General features: G+C 34.7%; 2 protein-coding genes across 2 annotated transcripts; one reads left to right on the top strand and one right to left on the bottom strand.

Annotated features, from left to right (window-relative positions):
* Positions 1–5,874: 5,874 nt before the first annotated feature.
* LOC110734127 (LOB domain-containing protein 16-like) lies at positions 5,875–7,394 on the bottom strand (the record flags this gene model as incomplete). The annotated part of the gene is made up of 2 exons (XM_021914182.1): positions 6,732–7,394; positions 5,875–6,075 (listed from the first exon to the last, which is right to left on the bottom strand). Coding segments are annotated over exons 1-2 (483 nt in total), but the record flags the coding sequence as incomplete, so codon positions are not given.
* A 6,641-nt stretch (positions 7,395–14,035) lies between these two features.
* LOC110734128 (amino acid transporter AVT1I-like) lies at positions 14,036–16,805 on the top strand. Its single transcript, XM_021914183.1, has 4 exons — positions 14,036–14,156; positions 14,380–14,542; positions 14,807–15,414; positions 15,912–16,805. The coding sequence occupies exons 2-4, from the start codon at positions 14,446–14,448 to the stop codon at positions 16,440–16,442; spliced, it is 1,236 nt and encodes a 411-aa protein (XP_021769875.1). The 5' UTR covers positions 14,036–14,156; positions 14,380–14,445; the 3' UTR covers positions 16,443–16,805.
* The last annotated feature ends 5,347 nt before the right edge of the window (positions 16,806–22,152 follow it).

The raw sequence follows: 22,152 nt of genomic DNA on the forward strand, positions 1-22,152 counted from the left end.
TGTAATCTACTTCCTCCCTATTCCGTAGTCCCTAGGTAGTAATTTAAGCTTCAAGCAGTTGCAACCAAAGTTAGAAGCTTTGAGCATTGGACCAACAAGTCAACCAACCCAAAATATAAAAAGTCAACTAAACATTTTCGTAAGAAACACTACCATTTCACAAATCCCCACTTTTTTCTATCACCATAATTTGTCCTTTTTACTTGAATTCTTCCAACCCGTTTAACATTTCATTTTTATTACAGAAATGGACAAGAGAAATGCTTATAATTTGTTAACAAAAAAATAAAAAGAAGAGAAAATCTTATTTATCTAATGAAATTTGCTTAACTAGGGTGGCTTTCTCACAAGTCACACCTAATTAATATGGTCATTTCTCACATATACTATAATTTATGATCAAAGGTCTTAAACTTTGTCCCTAATTTATACGTATAATTAATTGAATAAATAATAAATTCTAACACCATATTTAAAATAAATTTATTGAAAGCATCACATAAGAAATAATCAATTACGGAGTACTAGTGAGAGCATTGACTGATGATGAGATTATTGATTAATCCGAGATTATTTATTTATGATATTCAAGAGTAAATATATATACCATGTTCTATAAGATCGTAAGTGATAAATATTTCCTATATAATTTCTCATCATATGTACATAACAAAATTACTACTGTTTATCTTATCATTTTACGTTTAATTTATGAAATTTTTGTAACCAATTTTACATCAAATTTATTAAATTAACCCATGCCAAAAAAAAAAAAAAAGAAAAAAAAGACGAATAGGACAGTGGGACATGCAAATTACAAAGGCATACAACTTACAAGTACTTCCTAAATGAATTGACAACTTTAACGGACACACTTACCACTTTCTTTCTTTTTTTGTAGTTGAAGACTACTTTCTTCCCTCTTTCTAAACCAATCTATTACTTCCATCTCTTTATGTTTACGACTCTTCTTCTTTTCTTTTTGAGTTCTAAACTCTAAAGACTAAAGTATGTCCCTCCTTTTTCCCATTAGACTACAAGTTTTCCATCTTGACTACTTCGTATTGTACTCTTACTCTTAGAATATTTGATTACACAATAATAATACGAATTATTAGTAACCCTATATGTAGTCCTAAAGGCTAAATTCAAGAATTTATAACATTATTATGTTTTATTTATATGTTATGAGTCCATTGTCTTTTATACTTTAATTTGTATCTAGAGTATAACACTTCATTTCAAGATTAGTTATCCTGATAAACTAATACTTCATCCATTTTTTTTTAGTTAACATGTATGTATTGATTTTAGCAATATTCACGTACACTTTTATTCAATCGCTTTTTGTGATCTATACGTAATGAAAACTGTAATCAATTTGAGTACAGTCTTAATTAGATAGATTTTTTTTTATTGATAATTGATTAATTAATATATAGCTTTCAAAGTGCATTTGATGTGGCCCAGTTATAAGCGAAAAACACCAAGTTGTAAACAAATGCGACGAATTAATTTGGAGTATTAGGACCCAAAACTTTATTTTCCGTTTAATTTGCTTGTCTTTCCTTTATCTCAAGTTATGACCATTTGTTTAATATTTAGGGTGATGTATGAAGATGGTCAGTTTGTTTGACTATAATCAACGTTTTAAACTTTATTTTAAGGTGCTAAAGTTTATGGGCTCGAAAAGATTAACTATTTAGTCAATTGCACTTTTTTTCATTGTAATCATCCACTCTTTGATTTAATTGCAATTAAATTCAACAATTCCATTCCTAATTATACCAAATTAATAACAAATTACGAGATCTATATAAGTTTTCTCCTTAAAGGTATAGTTGGTCAAAATGCAAGGACCACCACATATGATTATATGTAGATATTTTATTAATATATACCAATAAGAAGAGAAACTTCAATATACGTAGTGTAATGTGTAAATATTGGTGTGCCCTTTAATCCTTTATCTTAGCTTCTTATTAATTCATGTGTATTGTATTTAGTTTATCTAGTGCAAATGAGGTAGGTGCAAGGCTCGAATGAGAAACATTCAATTTAAATGCAAAGGGAATAATTGAGCGAGGGAAAATTAATTTAGACTTGATACAGTAATTTGACTTGCATCGACCTATTCATCTGACTTGAAATAACTCGATTTATCAAATTGATAAATTGAAGCGTAACGGAAATTAAGTTACCTAAAACTAACTTGGCTACTAGGAATTATATATTTTTATCTTAATCTATTTGTTTTATCACTTTAAGCTTTGTGTGCTTTCAGAATATAATGCACACTACGCTCTTGAGTTTGAGTTTTAGGTGAAAGACTTAGCTTATATATTCAAATAATTATGTTACAAATTCCTTATTTAAATAAAACATAAATTTGATGAGTTTGATTTCTTCACGGACGGTCAAATTAAAATTAATTTTAACTATTTATATTTGGAGAAGCTGCCGAAGCTCCTTACGTTTGATGTTGGCTTGTGCTTTCAATTAAGGGAACAATTTGTCCATCTATTTGACAACAAATGTGATTACATACTTAATTTCTTATCAAAAGATATAAATAAATATTTAGATGTCTTAATTATATATTGGGTAAACCTACTTATTCAAACATATTTGCTCAAGGCAAAGTTGGGGTCCACTTAAATACTAACTCTCTAGAAATTTGGCATTAGCTTAATGGCCACAATTATAACTTTTGCCTCCTTACTAATCCCTAATTAGTGAGTGAATCAACGTAGTGTCATCATTTAAACTCGTACGTGGACACTAATTATATTTAATTTTTATGAATATATAAAAATGTTTCTAAGAATAAACTTTTTGGGCTTGCTGATATAAACTAGTAATATAGTAATATGGACAGCTACTATATTGGACTTGCGATTTGGAAAAAGGACACGGATGGGTTAAACGTATCTCAATGGACATACGTGTGATTAATTAACTATACAAATTGCTTTGGTTAATTAGAAATTAGAAGCAATCATTATAGAACATCCCTTCTTCCCACTTTACAATGAGGCAATTTTATTAACTTTTTCACCATCCATTATATATATTAACTGTATTTTGAGAAAATATAATTAATATCTTCCCGTTGGGTAATCTATCCGTGTATTATTTAATAGTTAGTTATTAAAACTCAACAACATACATAATTTTTTAATATTGACCTGTCCCATTACATTGCTCCGATCCAGTAACTTAATAACACCTATTTTTAGCAATTAAGGGTATTGTCTTGGCCAGCCTGACTTGCCTTATGACCAAAGCAAAGCAGTGGAGTTATGGTTCGGAAGACCTAGGAATTGAAAGGCAAGACAACGCAAGGCCAAGCAAAGGTATGTAGTAATAAGACCAAGGAAAGACAAGGGAAGGCTAAGAAATGATAACGAAAGGTGGATCAAGGCATAGATGAGATGGTTCTAGGTCAGGAACCAATTAGGCCTCCTCAGGCCTTTTAAGAACCCTATGAAGCACCTTTGGATGCCAAATTTGAAGGCTAACTATAATACACGAAATTGAATCATTTCAGAAGATATTGAGACTCGATATCGAAAACTCAAGAAATGGTAGGAGATGCATTCATATTATCAAAGGGTCATATAATGTTTTTTGGAACCTGGCTACTAATTCATCACATAAATGCACTCGGTGACCTTGAGTTAATGAATGAGAACAACATGTACGCAAATGGCTAAAATGACAATTTAGAGGCAAAGTGGAGGGATCCAACTACTCTAATGGTCTCCTTGGGTGTTATAGGGTTCATGAAAAGCACCCTAACTTACTTATTTTTAGGGTCTTAATTAAAAAGTAAAAAATTATCCGAAAATGAAGGCTATAACCCACGCTTTCGAACCAATTTTGAATTTTTTTTCTAAAATTGAAGTGAATGTGTGAAGGGGACATATATAAGTTGGTTTGAAACCATAACAAACATAATAATAATTCTGTAAAGCCCCGAGAATGATTTTGATTCAAGTATGTGCCTCTTTCGGAATTATGATTACATTGATAGTGAAAAGCTACAAGAGATGATTTTGATCTTACAAAAAATGGTGAAATGGAATAAATGTTATGAGACTAGGGGAGCACATCTTCACTGGTTAGAACATTCAAAGTGTCAAATCGACTGTCGTGGAATCACTATCTTTATTTGGAATTTTACTTACGAAGTGATCACATTGGAGTTAATAAGTTTGAGTAAACTCACAAAAGAAATCAACTAGCACCTCTTGGAACGAACCCTTATAAAAAGGCCTTTGATTAATTAATACAGTATGTAAAATAAATAGCACTATTTATGTCTGAAGAATTGTTAATTATGAGCACATAGGACAAGATAGGATTCAAATAGCTAATTAGCTAAATACTATGAGTTGGCTACTACTTATTACTTACTACTAGTCTACTACGAATTTGTACTGTGATAATGTACTGGACTTGTTATAGTGTTTAAGTAGTAGATATAAATTTATATATAGTAGCACTCCTGCCATGTGGTTAAAAATCATAAACCCATATACTTATCATGTATGTTAACTGTTAAAAAAATTAATTGCACCATTGACAAATATAAATTCTTTATACATATGACCGTGGGAAGTTTCTTAGGGAAATTTGTAAGAAATATTTCGAATCACATAAGAAAATAGGTAAATTTGTTATGTACTAAAATTCCCTCTTCTAATAGTATTTGACCCATGCATGTGTTGCATGCTTTAGCTTGTAACGTTGGTTATAATTTATTGTCTTATTCCAAGTGTTCTCATGTTTTTGGTTGGTAGACTAAATAATGTATCCTTAATATTGGAGGACAACCAAATTGTGGTGTAAGTAATTATCTAGTGTTTCATGTAATGGAAGTCATTGTGGACGACAAGCAAATTGGTTTTGGTAAAGGATCATTGGAGATGCAAAGGTGCGTGGTGGATGTAACAAAGATAGGAGGTCAATAATATGACATTTATCGTATATTTGAATGTAAATTGTCTTTGTTTAATTTCTTCGGATGCATAAAATAGCTGTATATGATACCATATTAAGTTTGCTATAAAAATCAAAAAAATTTCATTCGTTATCGTAATATGAAATTACTCTGACGCTCAATTAATTACGATTGGTAGATAAGACGATAAGAATACCATAATGAAGCTATAGAACAACTAAACAAGATTGATAGCATAATGAACATTTTCATTAACCTATTATTTATTAATTAATAAAATTCTGACCCTAGGCATTCAAGTTAGCCGATCAATTAATAGTATATCTCAAAAACAAAATAATAGTCCAACTAAAAAACAAAAGCAAAAACAAAATGCCTCAAATTTGGGTTTGCCTCATTTTATAATATGCCAAACATATTTTTTTTATACTAAGTACTAAAATTAGCTCCTCTGACAATCCCCTGTATTTACAATCATTTGTGGGATTAGAGTCATAAACCACCACCATCATATTTTTCTTTTTTGCCTCTCTATTTTTTTTTTATAAAAATAAAAAAAAGACAAGAAATAAAAAAAAAAAAAACTAATTTCTCATCATCCTAAGGGCCAATTCTTGAAGCTCACCCATGTCATTATGGGATCTTTTCTTTCCAATAATACCCTCTGATTTCGCCGAAATTGCACCACCATAGTCTTGCATTGCCATTATCATCATTCCTTGATGATCACGACTAACATTTTGTTGGTCAATTGAGTCTAATGAACTTTGTGGTGATATTGGATTATTGTTATTATTACTAGTACTATTATTATTATTATTATTATTATTATTATTATTATTATTATTATTATTATTATTATTCATATAACTATGATTATAATTATTATTATTATTATTATTGTTGTTAACTCTTGTTGCTGTTGTTGTTGGGCAGCTTTGTGTCTGATAAACTGATGTTTGAATGCTTGGATAATTGTGACTGTTATTCCCTTCTATTGCTGTTGTTGCTGCTGTTGTCCATTGGTTTTCCATGCTGTTTCTGTTATCTACTAAATTGTTTGCTAGTTGAGCCTTCACTTGTACAAGTTGTGCTTGTAAATATGCAACCTATACATACATTATTCCAAAGAAACAATGAGATTCAATACATGATGATAAGGAATGCATATATTAAAATCCTCAAATTTTTAATTGCGAGTTTCATCACTACATAACTTGGGTCTTTGAATAATTAATAATTACTAAAGGATAGTGTAAGTTCTCAAGAAACTCCATGAATTTTCAAGAAAACCCATATTGGACTATTGCTCCCACAAATTGAGTCCGTTATAGGGATTAAGTTAGATCTTCATGTTAATTATAATTTGATCATTACGTTTTTTAGAAGAGTTTATTGAAATTACGGAGTAATTTATTATGTATAATGCATGTATAATATTTTTTGAATTAATGATCAAATTTTTAGACAAGGAAATTTAGTACGTTTAAGGCCATGATGTAAGACTATGGAATGTGAAGTGAATTTGTTTACACATTCTTAAAATGCATTACTTCTTACGATTAATTTAGAACTAAATACCCAAAAAAAAAATATAAGAAAACTCTGATTTCTCTTCCAAAATGTTGAATTAACATGATAATAATCCAATAATTAATCATTTACTTACAAGATCATTATAGCGAGGAGTTTTAGATTTTACTCGAGAAAAGAAACTAAATATTTGTGGGTGTTATATGATAAGCATAAATTCTTTGCTTATTACCTGTTGTTGCAAAGCAAAGATGTGAGCAACACAACCGTAAACCGGGTCACGGATCCGGGCTTGGGCTTCATAAGCAATGGTAACAACAGCCTCACAACGGTCATGCACAGGGAGATGTAGAAGGAGTTTAGACACATTGCTTGCTCCAAACACCTTATGTATGGCAGCGAAACGAGCCGGTCCTTGTTCGGAACAAAAATACGGGGCGAAAATGCAATCGGATGCGCATTTTCGCCTTAAGAACTTGCATGCTCCACAAGGAGATCCTGCCCCAGCTGCCATACTCACTCGAGAAGAAGAAGAAGAAGAAGAGGAAGAAAAAGAAGCAATTTTTAAGTGAGGAAAAAAATGACTTTACTAAGAAGATTTTATTTTGGAAGAGAGGGGTTTTTAAGCACACGGGTGTACTAGAAAATGGTGCAAAAATAAGGGGGGTTTGGTGTGTGTATGTACTAGTACTACAACTACTAATTAGTAGCTTAAGAAGTGGGGTTGGTTCATAATAAGAGGGGGATATATATGAAGAAAAAGTATGGTGTTAGACTATTATTAGAGGGTCCCTTAATGTAGGGGTTCTATGGAAACATTTGGTAATGGTTTTGTATAAATTATAATTTGTGAAACTATAGTTTTCTAAATCTTTATAACACTTTAAGGGTTTCGTCTGAGTTCAAATTAGGTTTGAATGCATATAACTTTTCTTATGAGACTGGATCTGGTGGATATTTGTTTTTGATGTGTAATGTAACGATTGTCTATTATTTTATATCTGTCCTTTTAATAATGGTATTTCGAACAAACTGACAAATAATAATCAAGTTATTGATTTATGAAGTATAGTATTAATATAACAAAGAGATAATAATATGAAGCGAGTGGAGTAATAATTAAGTAATGCATAAAACATAAAAAATGGGGTTGGACTGAGTGATTGATTGACCGTTGAGTATACTTTGTAATAGCAAGTAGTACAATTAGTAGTATTATTATTGTGAGATAATGATGTAAGATTGGATTAATTAAATAATGGTGGTGTAGTTTAGTTTAAGGGCATGATATGGGTAGTGAATATAAAAATAGAAGTGTACTAAGTTTGATTTAGAGGTCTTCTTTCACTTCATTTTTCCGCCGAACGCCGCACCTGGGAAACTGCTGTCATTTGTTTGTTTTCTGGCCATCGTCCACTTACACGTGTCACAATATCAGTTTTTACCATGATATTTTTTTAACAACAGTAAAATTATATTTGAAAAATAATACCACTCTGTAGAGTAGGACATCATTTTTACTTAACTAAAATCTCAATTTAAATTTTAAAGTGGTCATCATTAATTTGAAATATTATTATGTGTTACTTTAAAAATTCGAGTAGTTATCAAATTATTTAGGTAAAATATCGTGACATTGGACAATTACCTAGTTTGCTAGTTATGACTCTTATGAGCTACATTGGCTCTTAAATCTGGCCGTTTTGTTTATATGTTTAAATTGTTTATGTTAATTAACTTCATACACCGCAATATGTTATAATGGTATATGTTGTATATTGAGAGATTGTAGACTGAATCTACCAAGTATGTAAATCTTTCTTGTAGGATATTTTCATAATTGTAAGTTTTCGTTTTGCATGCATGGGTTCAGTGATGCATGTTGTTGGATAAGTTATCAAAGAAATTCGAGTACGAGTCACATATAAATGTATTGGATAGGGACCTATTTCCTTTCTTAGTGTTGATTGCTTAAAACAAACATTTATAATTGTTAGTGATGTAGTCTAAGCTAGTCCTTCAAACTTCAACAATCAAAAGAAAATTTGTGAATCTTTTGACCTTGGAATGAAGCATGTATTGGTGAAACAACTATTTATAAATTGAAAAGTTTGTGATTAAGTGCTTTGATTTCTTTCAGCTTTCTGCTCATATTTTTAAAGCCAAAGTGGGTCATTAGTCACTAAGATTATAAAGCTAATTAAAATTATGAGATGTAAGTCATGTAACTCTATAATGTATTAATGTATATTAGCAAGAAACATTGTAATAAATAAGGAAAGTTGTCCCTAAAATAAATTACATTGGAAATAAGTGTTGCTTTTGAGCACTCACTTAAATTTGTAACCTCATTAAGCCTCGTCCCAATGTCTGGGAGTCAGCTATTGCTCGATGGAATTTTGAGCACCTATTTATTGCTACCATGGTTTTCCTTTATTATGCAATTACTACCACTTTAGTAGACAATCAAATGAATCATCATCGACTTATATCCGAGCTGTATCTATATATTAATAGACGATAATTAATATGATCTTAATCGAACTAAAAAATAACTCATACTTGAACCTGATATATAGGTCAAACCATTCATTTGTCACCTCTATTTATGATCCATGCGCCTACATACGCCCTATTATGTGATGAGAATCGTCATATAATCTGACATTGCATATGTACAAAATTTTATTCCGTGTTATTGTATAAAATAGCAAAAGATGACCTTATATTAAAAGTTTAAAACTCTACTAAGGTTTCCACTTGAATTTGTACGTGATTGACATCCTAAATTCCTAATTAACCCCATCTCAAGTCACGAAATTCTACCCGGAAACTTTGTGGAAAATTAGTATTTCTTTTACGGAGTATACAAATCAGTAAATCAATTACGAACTCATGTATAGGTCAGTTAAGAGTGCTTAATAGTAATCTTACTTTCAACAAAAAAAGAAAAGAAAAAGATGTGTGTTTTCTTGCCAATTAATTGTTGTTGACTAACATGGTCTCAAATTTGTTGCCTAATTAATTTGTTGTTCATAAAATACAAACTTCAATGCTAGATTTTTAGAGAACAGAAATTGCATATCGTGATCTTTACTTCTGTTTCTACTAACATCTTTATAAAGTTCGACCCTATTACTTAGAATTAAATACGGCCAAAATTTTAATTGCAACCGTCATAAATTAAATACAGAATGGATGTTAACTAGTTTAATTAGAATTAAGTAGTGAAGATAGTACTCAAATTATGTGACCAAATGTCATTTACAAGTACATCATTTGTCTTTTATAATTATCAACAGTATAGATTGGCCGAATAGTATATTGCCATTTGGCGTAACAAAAACCTGTTAATGTATATAAAATACCCGTTGCACTTATGATCGAACTAGTAGTATATATGAATTTATGGCTTAATTATCACATTTATTGACAAGGGATCAAGCCATATGCTATATAGTTGCCTGTCTCCAAGACCAGAAGATAGGAGAAGAAAGAACAAAAGCCAGAGTCAAAGATCTATATATGAAGAGAAAAGGTCCAAGTTATAGTAACACGTGAATTGCACTTAATAATTATTTCGTCATCTTTAACCAAGGAAAATGGCAGGAAGTATTCATGCATTAAAAACTCTAACTTCTAAGGAGTACATCATAACAAAAACTAGCACTATATATTCATATTATTAATAGATTTTGTATCATCATCTACAAGATTATAAAGAGTAAAGAATATAAGGTCAATAGCTCTTGTTAACAACGATCTAGAACTTTCATGACGTATTCAAACATATATTCAATTCAATACAATCAAATCTCGTCATTTACTCACATGGCACACATGAGAAACTGAATTTTAGAAAGATTTTTCATACATTACATAGATATCAACACCATAAGAAATAAACTCACATCATATACTTAAAATGTATATGAACTTTGTGACGCGACAATGCGTAAAGTTTAATGAAATGAAACTATAATTATAACAAATTTCAAACTAGCAACATCTATCAACTAATTTGAAAACACATGTATTATGCATCCTTCTCATCATCGATCAACAACGACATCAAGTATCATTATAGATAGAGATGTGGCTAATAAATCATTTCAATTGGGTTGTATTGATTACCTAGGGTGATGGGTCATTTGCATGGTGCAAGTTTTAGGTCTCGTTTGAGTATATAGCAAGTTAATAATTTTCAGTTGAAGCCGATCAGAGTTGAATTCATTTAGGTACGAATATGGTTTCTAATCCTGAATGTATTTGTTAGTTTTGAATCAAATAATCAGATCAGATCAATTTTATAATTAAGGTGTTCTAATTAAAAAAAAATTCAAAAAGATGAATAGACAATAATATTAACAATAAAACTTTGTCATATGATCAAAGATGCATGCACTCCTACTTAGTAAAATATAACCACAAACAACAAAAGAAAACAAGAAGTGTACGTTCAAAAAAAAAAAATTTGAACAACAAACATGAGTGGCCGCTTAAGCTTTATTAATTAAGGTTTAATGTTTCTTATGATTATATTAATAATGATTTAATATAATGCAGGAATCTTATAATCTTGGTATATTAAATAATGAAAGGCTTTTTATGTGCAATAATTGGTCCAAAAACATTTGCATTAGGTTAAGGAAACATCAATGCTTGACAGTACAAATTACAGAATAACTATGTTTATGTGAGTATATATATATATATATATATATATATATATATATATATATATATATATATATATATATATATATATATATATATATATATATATATATATATATATATATATATATATATATATATATAACATTTTGCTTAAAATTATCCCAATTAATCTATCAATAACTTAACACGTGCCACACGCATGTCTCTAAGTAGATACATTGATAAAAAAATATATTAAAGAATGAAAAAAAGAGGTAGATACATGGATCAACATCTCACGAATGTAAAAAGACCAGAAACATTGTATACATACAAAAAAAGTTCATGTGAAAATAATTTACAAACAAATTAAAAAGAATGTCTCAATTTTTAAGAGTTCCATTTTTTGGACAGAAAGCAAGTATGAAGTATACAACAGGAGAAAACATTTTTTTTTTTGGCTCAAAAAGGTGCAATTTCTACTTTTGATAACAATGCTACACGCATAATATGAAGAAAAGTATTTAACTAGCTATTTACGGTTGTTTGTACTCCAAAATACTATTGATAGTTCATTTCTCACCTTAATTTCTATAATTTTTCATTTCTCACCTTAATTTCTATTTTTTTTTAGATACGAATGAGTCATAAGGGCAACACAAATTGCATGGGAGGTGTGGTGGATTGTTCCTGTAACTTATCATACACAGATCCTCAATCTTAACTACAAACTAATAATATTCCATGTTACCTTAAAACTAATATTAGAGTGTTGTGCGATCAAGTTTCATTCACGATGAATGTAAAATGATTTAAGTACAGATAAGAATTAATAATGGTTTTTTTTTTTTTTTTTTTATGTAAATGCCAAATGACGTTGATGGTTGATCTTCTCTCTGTTGGTGCAAATATTTGGTTGATTGATTTTGTTACCATACCTTTGGGTTGCATTACTAGCCTTTGGACTGATATATTCCAGAGGCCCAAATAATTTGCTTATTTTTATAGGCCCAACGCACCAACAGGCCTGATTTCGTTAACATTTGGGCTGATTAAATTGTTTTTAACACATTTAGGCTGATTGATCTTCATCCATGGGCTGAATAACTAGTTTCAATATTGATTTCATAGGAGTTAATTGCACATACGCTCTGTGATTTTTACTAAATAACTTAAATTTAACAATAATTATTTTAAGGTAGAGAGAATAGGGTCTTAGTCTGTTACCTGTGTATTCATTACAGAGTGTTTTCTTTGTTTATTTATGGTTCTATTAGAAGACTACCACTTCGAATTTTTACACTATTTGTGTGTTTTATTTTAATTTAACTATGATGAGTATACACAATGGTGCAAAAGTCAAGATGTAGCAGACAAAAATAACTAGGAAGTATTATCTTATGTAGTTCTATTGTAAAGATATGTTGAATTAGTGCGCTAATTAAGTCATTATTGACCTAATTATGTACTCTAATTTAATCAATGTTTACAGCAGTTTCATATAACATGATAAGTTTTGGTGGAGCATTATTATTCAGTATAGTATATCATATTATCCTATACGAAAGATCTTGGCCTAAAGGGGCAGCTAAATGCATGGGGAAGTTCCCATGTGCCATGCATGTGAAGCCATACATGATCGGAGTTGGACAAGCACCTGCATGCTTGCCTGTCGTACGTTGCAACATGTTTTATATATTGCGTAATTGATGAGGTGCTTGAGAGGAGAATGATAGCGAGAAATATAATGTACGGGTAATTTCTGTTATACATTTGGGTGTATGTAATCATCAGTATGTGATTACGTGTGTAATTAATTATCTAATATGTTCGCCGAACTTGTTAATACAACTAGTTACATTATTAGCTACAACTACAAGCTAATTATCGAAAATGTATGGCCTATATCTTATATTATACAAATATATGGAGAGTACTTCATTTTTTGAAGTGAGAATTAGTCAATAAATTTTGTTTAAGCTACAGTTTATGTGAAATTATTCCAAAGTATATCAAGCGGTATCAGCGAATATATATGTAACAATGTCAATTGTGGTTATCCTTTGACTCTAAATGCTACAAAGTCAGCCATTATATATGGATAGATTGTTTATTATCTTGACCTAGGACTAAATGCTTTCACACATATACTGATATACATGATACAAAATATAACTATAACAAAGATGAATATTACTACATCATCTCAATAATCGATAGCTAAATCAAACATAGACATACAAAACTGAATAACGTAGTTATCAATTGTTATTTTACAGCTTGATTGGGAGGAGCGTGTGTTCAATCCCCCGCAACAACAATTGGAAGGGGATTGGAACCTAACCATCCAAAACTGATCCCCAATTTCGAATTAGTCCAAATGATAAACCGGGTGGAAAACCAAAAAAAAAAAATTGTTATTTTCTAGCTATGTAAAATGCGGAATCTAATCACATGCAGAATTTTTTTTTTTTTTTTAATGAATAGTCCCAAGTTTGTCTTTGGGGCAACTTTAATACAACCCAGCCACTAATTTAATTTAATCGAACATTTAATAGAGTATATATGTAGTAAAGTACTTAAGAAATTGTCAAAATTATTTAGCTCGCCACGTCTATCTTTAAGTCCTTGATTACAAAATTATACTGTAATGAAGTATAAAAAAACCTCTTTAATATATAAGATTGTTCATACAAATTTGGTCAACTTCAACCAAGTATTTTAGTCGTCGATCTTGAATCTCAGTGATGAAATATTTGCCATGTTTTAAAATGCTATAAATATACATATAAATGAATGTATTTTCCTTTAAAAATGTCAGTACAAACCCGAATTCTCTTCTTTGATTTAGATTTAAGAGTTAATAATATAATTGAAGTTTTATATATATATCATAGGTTTCCTACTCTTTCAATATCATTACATCTAAACATTCAATCTTATACATCATCATTCAACACAAAGCTTGATTATCTGCTATCTTCTACTACATACTTTGGTAAGCTCTCTCTTCTCTTTGTTAATTGTAAAAAATTTAAATGGTCGAAACCTATAATATTATGTTCATCTAAATTCAATTGTCGTGTTGACAATGTAGTTATTTGAACCAACAATAATGTAACAATTTAGCTAAACTCAAGATGGGAGTCTATATATTTTATATTTTAACTTTGCAGTATTCTTACTTGTTTGATATCTATGTTTTTTCTTCTCTATCTAAGAAGGTTGAGAACATAAGGATAGATATATACGATAAACAAAGTACCAAGATTCCAAGAATATATACAATGGATCAGATAGATCAAGAGGCAAACAACAATTCCTCAAGTGATGGCAACACCTCATTCTTTAAGACGTTATTCAATGGCCTCAATGCAATTATAGGTAATTCAACTCTCTCATACAATTTATCATCGTACAACAACATTGTTTATATTCACATACTCCAAATTAATTTGGTCTTATTTCGTAAGGCCGGAGCTATGTTATGTTGAAACCCATTGTAATCCCACTTGTAAATATCCTACTATCACTAATTGGTTTTAGTACAAAACCTCTTGAGTTTTGTTTGTGGACGAATTTTTTACATTATTTTTTATCCTATGCTAATAAACCTCGTTCTTATGATAAGTTCATTCTGTATTGTAGGAGTGGGACTTTTGTCAATGCCATATGCTCTAGCATCAGGAGGTTGGTTAAGCTTAATCTTGCTACTCGCAATCTCCGGTGCTGCAGGCTATGCAGGCCTATTAACCAAACGATGCATGGACGCGAATCCTAAGATCAAAACATACGCTGAAATCGGAGAGGCTGCGTTTGGAAAACTCGGAAAAACAATTGTATCAATTGTTCTATATGTAGACCTTTATTTAGTCCTAACAGGTTACTTAATCTTAGAAGGAGATAATCTACACAATCTTTTCCCTGAAATGAACATTCATATGAAAGGGATTAGTATTGGTGGAAAACAAAGTTTTGTTATAATAATCGCGGTAGCTCTTCTTCCAACGGTTTGGCTAGACAATCTAAGCATTCTTGCTTACATTTCTGCTACCGGTGTTGTATCTGCTCTTTTGATTCTTGGATCAATTTTATCAGTTGGAATTTTCGATGGCGTCGGGTTTCACAACAAAGGTGAACTCCTAAATTGGAAAGGCATTCCTATGGCTATGAGCTTGTACATGTTCTCTTATAGTGCTAATCCTGTCTTTCCGACCCTATACTCTTCCATGAAAAAGAAACACCATTTCTCTAAGGTACATGTTACTATGTCATTTCTAACTTTTTTAATTTTTAATTTTTAATTTTTTTTTGTTAGTAAGAAATTAATAATTAGACATACAATAATACTCCACTTTGTCATATCTTTGGTGATTTCTATATAAAACAATGAAAAAAAAAACCAACATAGTCATGTAATATGAGATCATGATACATTTCAGTATATAATAGTACTTTTTTTAGTATAATAATTAATTGATATTAATGGTTGAAGATATGTAATGGAAAGCATGAAAAAATTCCAAAAGAAAAAATTGTAAATAATAATCCCAACTTTTCTGCATTTTCTTTTAATAATCCCAATTTAAGATTATTTTGGAATAATTCGAACTTTGGGGTTGTTTACTTTCTTCAATTATGGAAAAATTCCAAAAATTGCAACAAATAAAAATCGGAGAAAGTGCTAATAATTCAAAATGCAAAACTTTGTATAAATGTGCTAATCCTGTCGATGTTTGAATTTTTGTGCTAGGTCTTAATCATCGGATTCGCATGTGCTACTATATGTTACACTTCAATGGCAATACTTGGATATCTAATGTTTGGTTCAGCATTACAATCCCAAATAACATTGAACCTTCCAACACATACACTAAGTTCAAAAATCGCGATATATACAGCATGGATTAGTCCATTATCGAAATATGCATTGATGATGGAGCCTGTTGCAGCTACCACTGAAAGTTGGTTTCCAAAATATCAAAAGAACAAGGGGTTCAAAATTTTATTGAGAACTATTTTGGTTGCTACGCAAGTTGTCGTAGCTGTTACCATTCCTTTCTTTGGAAGTCTTATGTCACTAGTTGGAGCCTTACTAAGCGCGACAGCTTCGATCACAATTCCATGCTTATGCTACTTGAAGATTTCGAAAAATAGTGGGAGATCGATCGAGCACATGTTCATCATGCTACTAATACTTCTAAGTTTAGTGATTGTAGCACTTGGTACTTATACATCATTGCGGAGTATAATTAAGGAAGCCATTAAACATCATCGTCACTAGGTTTTAGTATATATCCTAGGAAAAATATAGACAATGTTTGGTTTCATAGCATCACAATCTTGGGCCTGGGCGGTTGTCCCACCCCAGCAACACAGCATTACAAGCACAGTGTATGTGGCACTTGTGCTAACCACACTCTCATCTCAACATAATCTCTACTACCTCTAGCTGGCTAAGATATGAGCGGCACAATTGCCATCTCTACAAACTTGTGATAAGGAAATACTAGAGCACCACACAATTATTATCTTGGCCCGGCAAACTAGTACTATTACTCACGTTTTTATTTGTGTATCTAATACTTCCTCTGTTCTTTTTTACTTAACATATTTTTTTTATCACGCTTGTCGATGCACAACTTTAACCATCAATAACTTTATTTCTCTATAAATAAAAATTATAAAAGTTATAAATTGTGATAATACTTATTGAGACAAATCTAACGAGATCTCACATGAATATCTTTTTCCTTACATATAATTCACAAACTACGGTCAAAAGAGGAGTGGTGAATAGTGTAAAAGTCAAAGCGGGTCAAGTAAAGAAGAATGGAGGAAGTATATGTGTGTCTAATATTTAATGTATTTTCAATCACACACTTGTAAATAGATAAGACACAATTATTGGCCTGTGCATGGCTATAAAATTAGGCCCTAAACTCTTGACGACACAATAAACAAACACAATAATAAATCAAATATCCAAGTTTAGTACGTATAGTTACGTTGAAATCAATTCAATATGATTCTCCTTGCCTTTGTGGTGGTGGGTGAATCAGTTCCCTCTCAAACATCATGGAGTTTGATGAGCTTGCAAAACTACTTAATGAAGGTGGTGGTAGTGGCCGCGACACGGTTGATGAACATAATGGTGCTTGCATAAGATATTGCAAAACCCTTGGTGAATCTCGTGGGTTTGGCGAGGGCGCCTGTTGCTCGGACACACGCTGCATTAGTGGTGCTTGCACAAGGTATTGCAATGCCGGTGAATCTTGTGGGTTTGGCATGGGGGCCTGTTGCTCAGACTTAAAATGTGCTAGCTAAAATGTATGAACAGTAAAATCTGTTGCAAGACTCAAGGTGAAACAAGCTAGTTAATTGCGATGCCTAAATATATATTGTTTGGGTCCAATTTAGTCAAAATTGGGCCTGAGCACCAAATGATCCAATTAAAAGCCCAAGGTCAAGGTTCAACTCTCCAATTGCTCAAAAGTCAAAAGTCAGCCCACAAAGTAAGCCAATTGGGCTAAAGCCCAACCTCTCCAAGTATGATGAGGTATAAAAGCCCTCATATTAACACATTCAAAAGGGGATCACATACATTATCTCATACACGGATTATTCCAATTGATATGCTCATTCTTGCATTGAGAAATACTCCACAAAAGCCTCAAGCTACAAACTCTCTTGCATAGTGTCTTCCTTTTTACACATTGTACTGACTTTAGCATCGGAGGGGCCTTCCTCGGAAACACCCCCGAGGCTAGTTTACGTGTGTTCACTGTGCAGGAAACCTTCGGCCCAACACAGCTTGGATCGAATCCAGTCTTCTCCATTTCAGTGGACCTTCGGCAAGGTCCCATTGTTTTCAACCGAAACAATTTGGCGCCGTCTGTGGGGAAGACTTTCAAAAATCTTTAAGCCAAATTCCTAACCAAGATCATCTTGCAATTATCTTAGCAGCCATGGCTAAGAACCGCAAGAGCAAAAGCCTCCGTCAAGGAGCGGGCGAAAAGCCTAAAACCCCTACACCATCGCCCACGCCGGACCGGAACTCTCCCAAGGGTGCCGGCTCGGGGGGAGGATCACACAAGGAGGATTCCCTATCTCCTATAATGCATGACTCTCAATATAGGCCAGACCACTCTCGGTCTAGCAGGGGTCAGTCTGATCATAGGACATATTCAGTGTCCCGAAGCCAACCATCGGCTGCACGGCCTCATGCCCACACTCGGCCGGGGACCCCTTTGACGGGGCCCAATTCGGAAGAGGTGGCAAGAGCGCTGGCAGTACTCATGGAGGCAATGAGGGCACAGAATATGCCACCGCCTCGTGATCGAACTCCTCCGCATACCCGGCATCAGCGGAGGAAGTTAGACCATGACGGTGGGAAGCTTCCTTCCTTCCGGGAACTGGAAGAGTGGGAGGAGGATTCTTGGAAAAATGAAAAACAGAGGAAGAAGAACTCTCAATTATTTAAAGGATCCTCATCCTCAAGACCAGCAGCGCATAAGAGCGGCAGCTCAGCTTCTCGGCCAGAATCTACTCGCCGGGAACCCGAGACTGCTCGCAGAAGCGTCCTTGACCGACTCGGCGGCCAGGAACCGAGCGTGCGTAGTCGCCTCTCGTTCCCTGCAGCCGAGGCCCAGACTTCCCAGCCAGGGACGAAAACCACTCCTACCTCTCTAAGAGGGCGGAGCGCGGTCCCTTCGGCCAGGAACAAGGGCAAGGCCATTATGCTTCCCGCTAGTTCACCATTCGAGCAATGGATACTGGAAGAGCGCGTACCCACGGTTAAAATACCGTCGCATATCACATATGACGGGACCACGGATCCGAAGGACCACGTGGCCTCGTATGAGACTCATATGCATCTTTGCCCCAGATCCGAGGCGACTTGGTGCAAATATTTCCCAACCACTCTCAAGGGGGTCGCGCAAGCGTGGATCTCCAAGGGAGTAAGGCAAGGCTCCATAACAGGTTGGGATGATCTGTCCTCCAAGTTCAGGAGCAAGTTTTCCACGGCAAACCGCCGAGAAAAGACTACCGCAGAGCTCATGGGTCTGCAACAGGGGGAAACCGAAAGCCTCCGAGACTACCTGACCCGTTTCAGTAACGAGTCATCAAGCGTCTCTCAGCTGGACCAGGGGCTAGCTGTTTTTGCAATGCAGGATGGCCTTCAGCCAGGAAAATTCCTAGACTTCATGGTCATGCATACCCCGCAGACCTTGGAGGAAGCTCTTAGTGCTTCGGATAAGTTCATCCGAGCCGAAGAATGGAATAAAGCAAAAACCCAACCTCAATCCGGGGGAGGGAAACAGAGGCAAATACCCTTGTCTGAAGGCCAAGGCCATAAGGCAAAGGGAAAATCAAAGGCCTCGGAGCCATCTTCGGCCAGCGACCTAAAGAAGGACAGGTTTGCCTCATACACAGGCAGATACGAGTCCTACACTCCGCTCTCTCTTCCACGCGCCAAAATTTACAGTGTGACGAAGGAGGAGCAGAGTTACCGAAAGCCGAGACCACTCCCAGAGTGGTATCAGCGAAAAAATAAAAATCAGTGGTGTGAGTTCCACGAGTCTTCGGGCCACAACACTGAAGAGTGTATCCAGCTGAAGGACCAGATAGAGGACATGGTCCGGAAGGGATACTTGAAAAAATACATCGCGGATCACCGCGAGAAAAAAGAATCCGAGAGGCTAGCAAAGGACCCTCGGCAGGACCTTGATTTCCCCCGGAAAAACAGTAAAAAACCGGAGGGGAAATTCCCTCCGATCAATGTTATCTCGGGAGGAATATACTCTCGGAGGGAGCACAAGCGTCACCTTAGAGCTTTGACTCACCAGGTGAACAACGCTGACATTCAATCTCCCCAGTCGCCGGTGCCGAACATGACGTTCACAGCCGCCGACTGCCGGGGGATTACGTTCCCTCACGAGGATCCGTTGGTGATCATCGCCACGGTGGCCAACCACGACGTCAGTAAGGTCCTTGTTGACGGTGGCAGCGGAGCAAACATTCTGTTCCGAAAGGCCTACAACCAAATTAAGCTGAAGCCCAAGCACCTTACGCCGGTACCCTATCCGGTATCCGGGTTCAATGGGGCTTCAACTTATCCAGATGGGAAGGTGACACTTCCTGTCACCATCGGTTGCGATGAGGCAGCCCGGAACGTCATGATTGAGTTTTTGGTCATCGACGCTCCTTCAGTGTACAACGTGATTTTGGGGAGACCCATAATTCACGAGATCCAAGGGGTCGTCTCAACTTATCATCAGCTGATGATTTATGTCTCAGACGCCGGCTTCCCCGAAAGGATACAGGGCAACCAGAAGGACGCCCGAAGGTGCAACTACCTCAAGCCATCCAGTAGTCGCCCAGATAACGACAAGGATGAGGAGGAGAAAGAAAAAGAAAGAGAGCCAAGCACAAAAAAGCCGAAAGGCCTAAGTGCTTCGGCCCAAGGATCAGTGCCCAGAGAAAAAGGTCCCGAAAGGGAAAAGGTTGACTCTTCATCTGAGCCGAAAGACTCAGAGAGCCAGCCGAAGAACACAAAGACTGGGACACCTGCTGACATTGGCAGCAGACCAGATTCTGAAGAGTCCAGTCCATCGGCAATGGACATGGACCAACAGACTGAAACAGCAGAGTTGGCCGAAGGAGATGCTGAGAAATGTGTAACAATCGGGATGGACCTTGATCCTAACACCCGTTGTGAACTTATTCAGCTCCTGCGGGATAACAGAGATGTGTTTGCTTTCTCGGCAGCTGATATGCCCGGGATAAGTTCAGACCTCATCTCCCATAACCGAAGGGTCCATGCAAGGCCTCTCAAAATTGGGGATCTTGTCCTTCGGAATGCTGCTGCAGTTCAGAAAGGCCGAATCCATGGGAAGCTCTCAGCTACATGGGAGGGACCTTATGAAATTTATGATGAGCTTCAGCCAGGGACATACCGACTTCGGCAGTTGGATGGAACTGAGTTGAAGAATCACTGGAATGCTGATGTACTGAAAAAATACCATGTGTAAACCCTTCGGGGCAGAACAATCTTTGTAAGTACATTTTGAACTAATGACAGGCCTTGGAGCCGCCATTTATATAAAATTTACAACTTTTTATCCTTTCAAAATTTTCTTTGTTCTATCTAATTTTGAGGGTTTTTTATTCAGCCTCGTCTGAAGCCTTCGCCTTCGGGTAACTGGGTTTCAGATTGCTGACAAAACCTGTCTTTTTAAAGAACACTGGTCTTTCAGCTGAAGTCAAACTTCAGTAAGACTTGTTCTCCAAAGACATGAGTCCATGGACAATTCTGGGATATTGCCTTAACTGAGCCTTGTATCCCAGAGAGCCATTATCCGAAACATTGCCTTAAGTTGGCCCTGTGTTTCGGGTATCCATTTTTCAAAGATAGACAGAAAATCAAGGATAACAGCAACAGTTGAAAATTTTTAAATCAGCCTCGTCTGAAACCTTCGCCTTCGGGTAACTGGGTTTCAGATTGCTGACAAAACCAGTCTTTTTAAAGAACACTGGTCTTTCAGCTGAAGTCAAACTTCAGTAAGACTTGTTCTCCAAAGACATGAGTCCATGGACAATTCTGGGATATTGCCTTAACTGAGCCTTGTATCCCAGAGAGCCATTATCCGAAACATTGCCTTAAGTTGGCCCTGTGTTTCGGGTATCCATTTTTCAAAGATAGACAGAAAATCAAGGATAACAGCCTTTTTAAATCAGCCTCGTCTGAAACCTTCGCCTTCGGGTAACTGGGTTTCAGATGGCTTACAAAACTCAGTCTTTTTAAAGAACACTGGTCTTTCAGCTGAAATCAAACATCAGTAAGACCTGTTCTCCAAAGACATGAGTCCATGGACAATTCTGGGATATTGCCTTAACTGAGCCTTGTATCCCAGAGAGCCATTATCCGAAACATTGCCTTAAGTTGGCCCTGTGTTTCGGATATGCGTCTTCTTTAAGAACGCTGGTCTTTC

The sequence above is a fragment of the Chenopodium quinoa genome, unplaced genomic scaffold (assembly GCF_001683475.1).
Source record: "Chenopodium quinoa cultivar QQ74 unplaced genomic scaffold, ASM168347v1, whole genome shotgun sequence".
NCBI classification, from domain to species: Eukaryota; Viridiplantae; Streptophyta; class Magnoliopsida; order Caryophyllales; family Amaranthaceae; genus Chenopodium; species Chenopodium quinoa.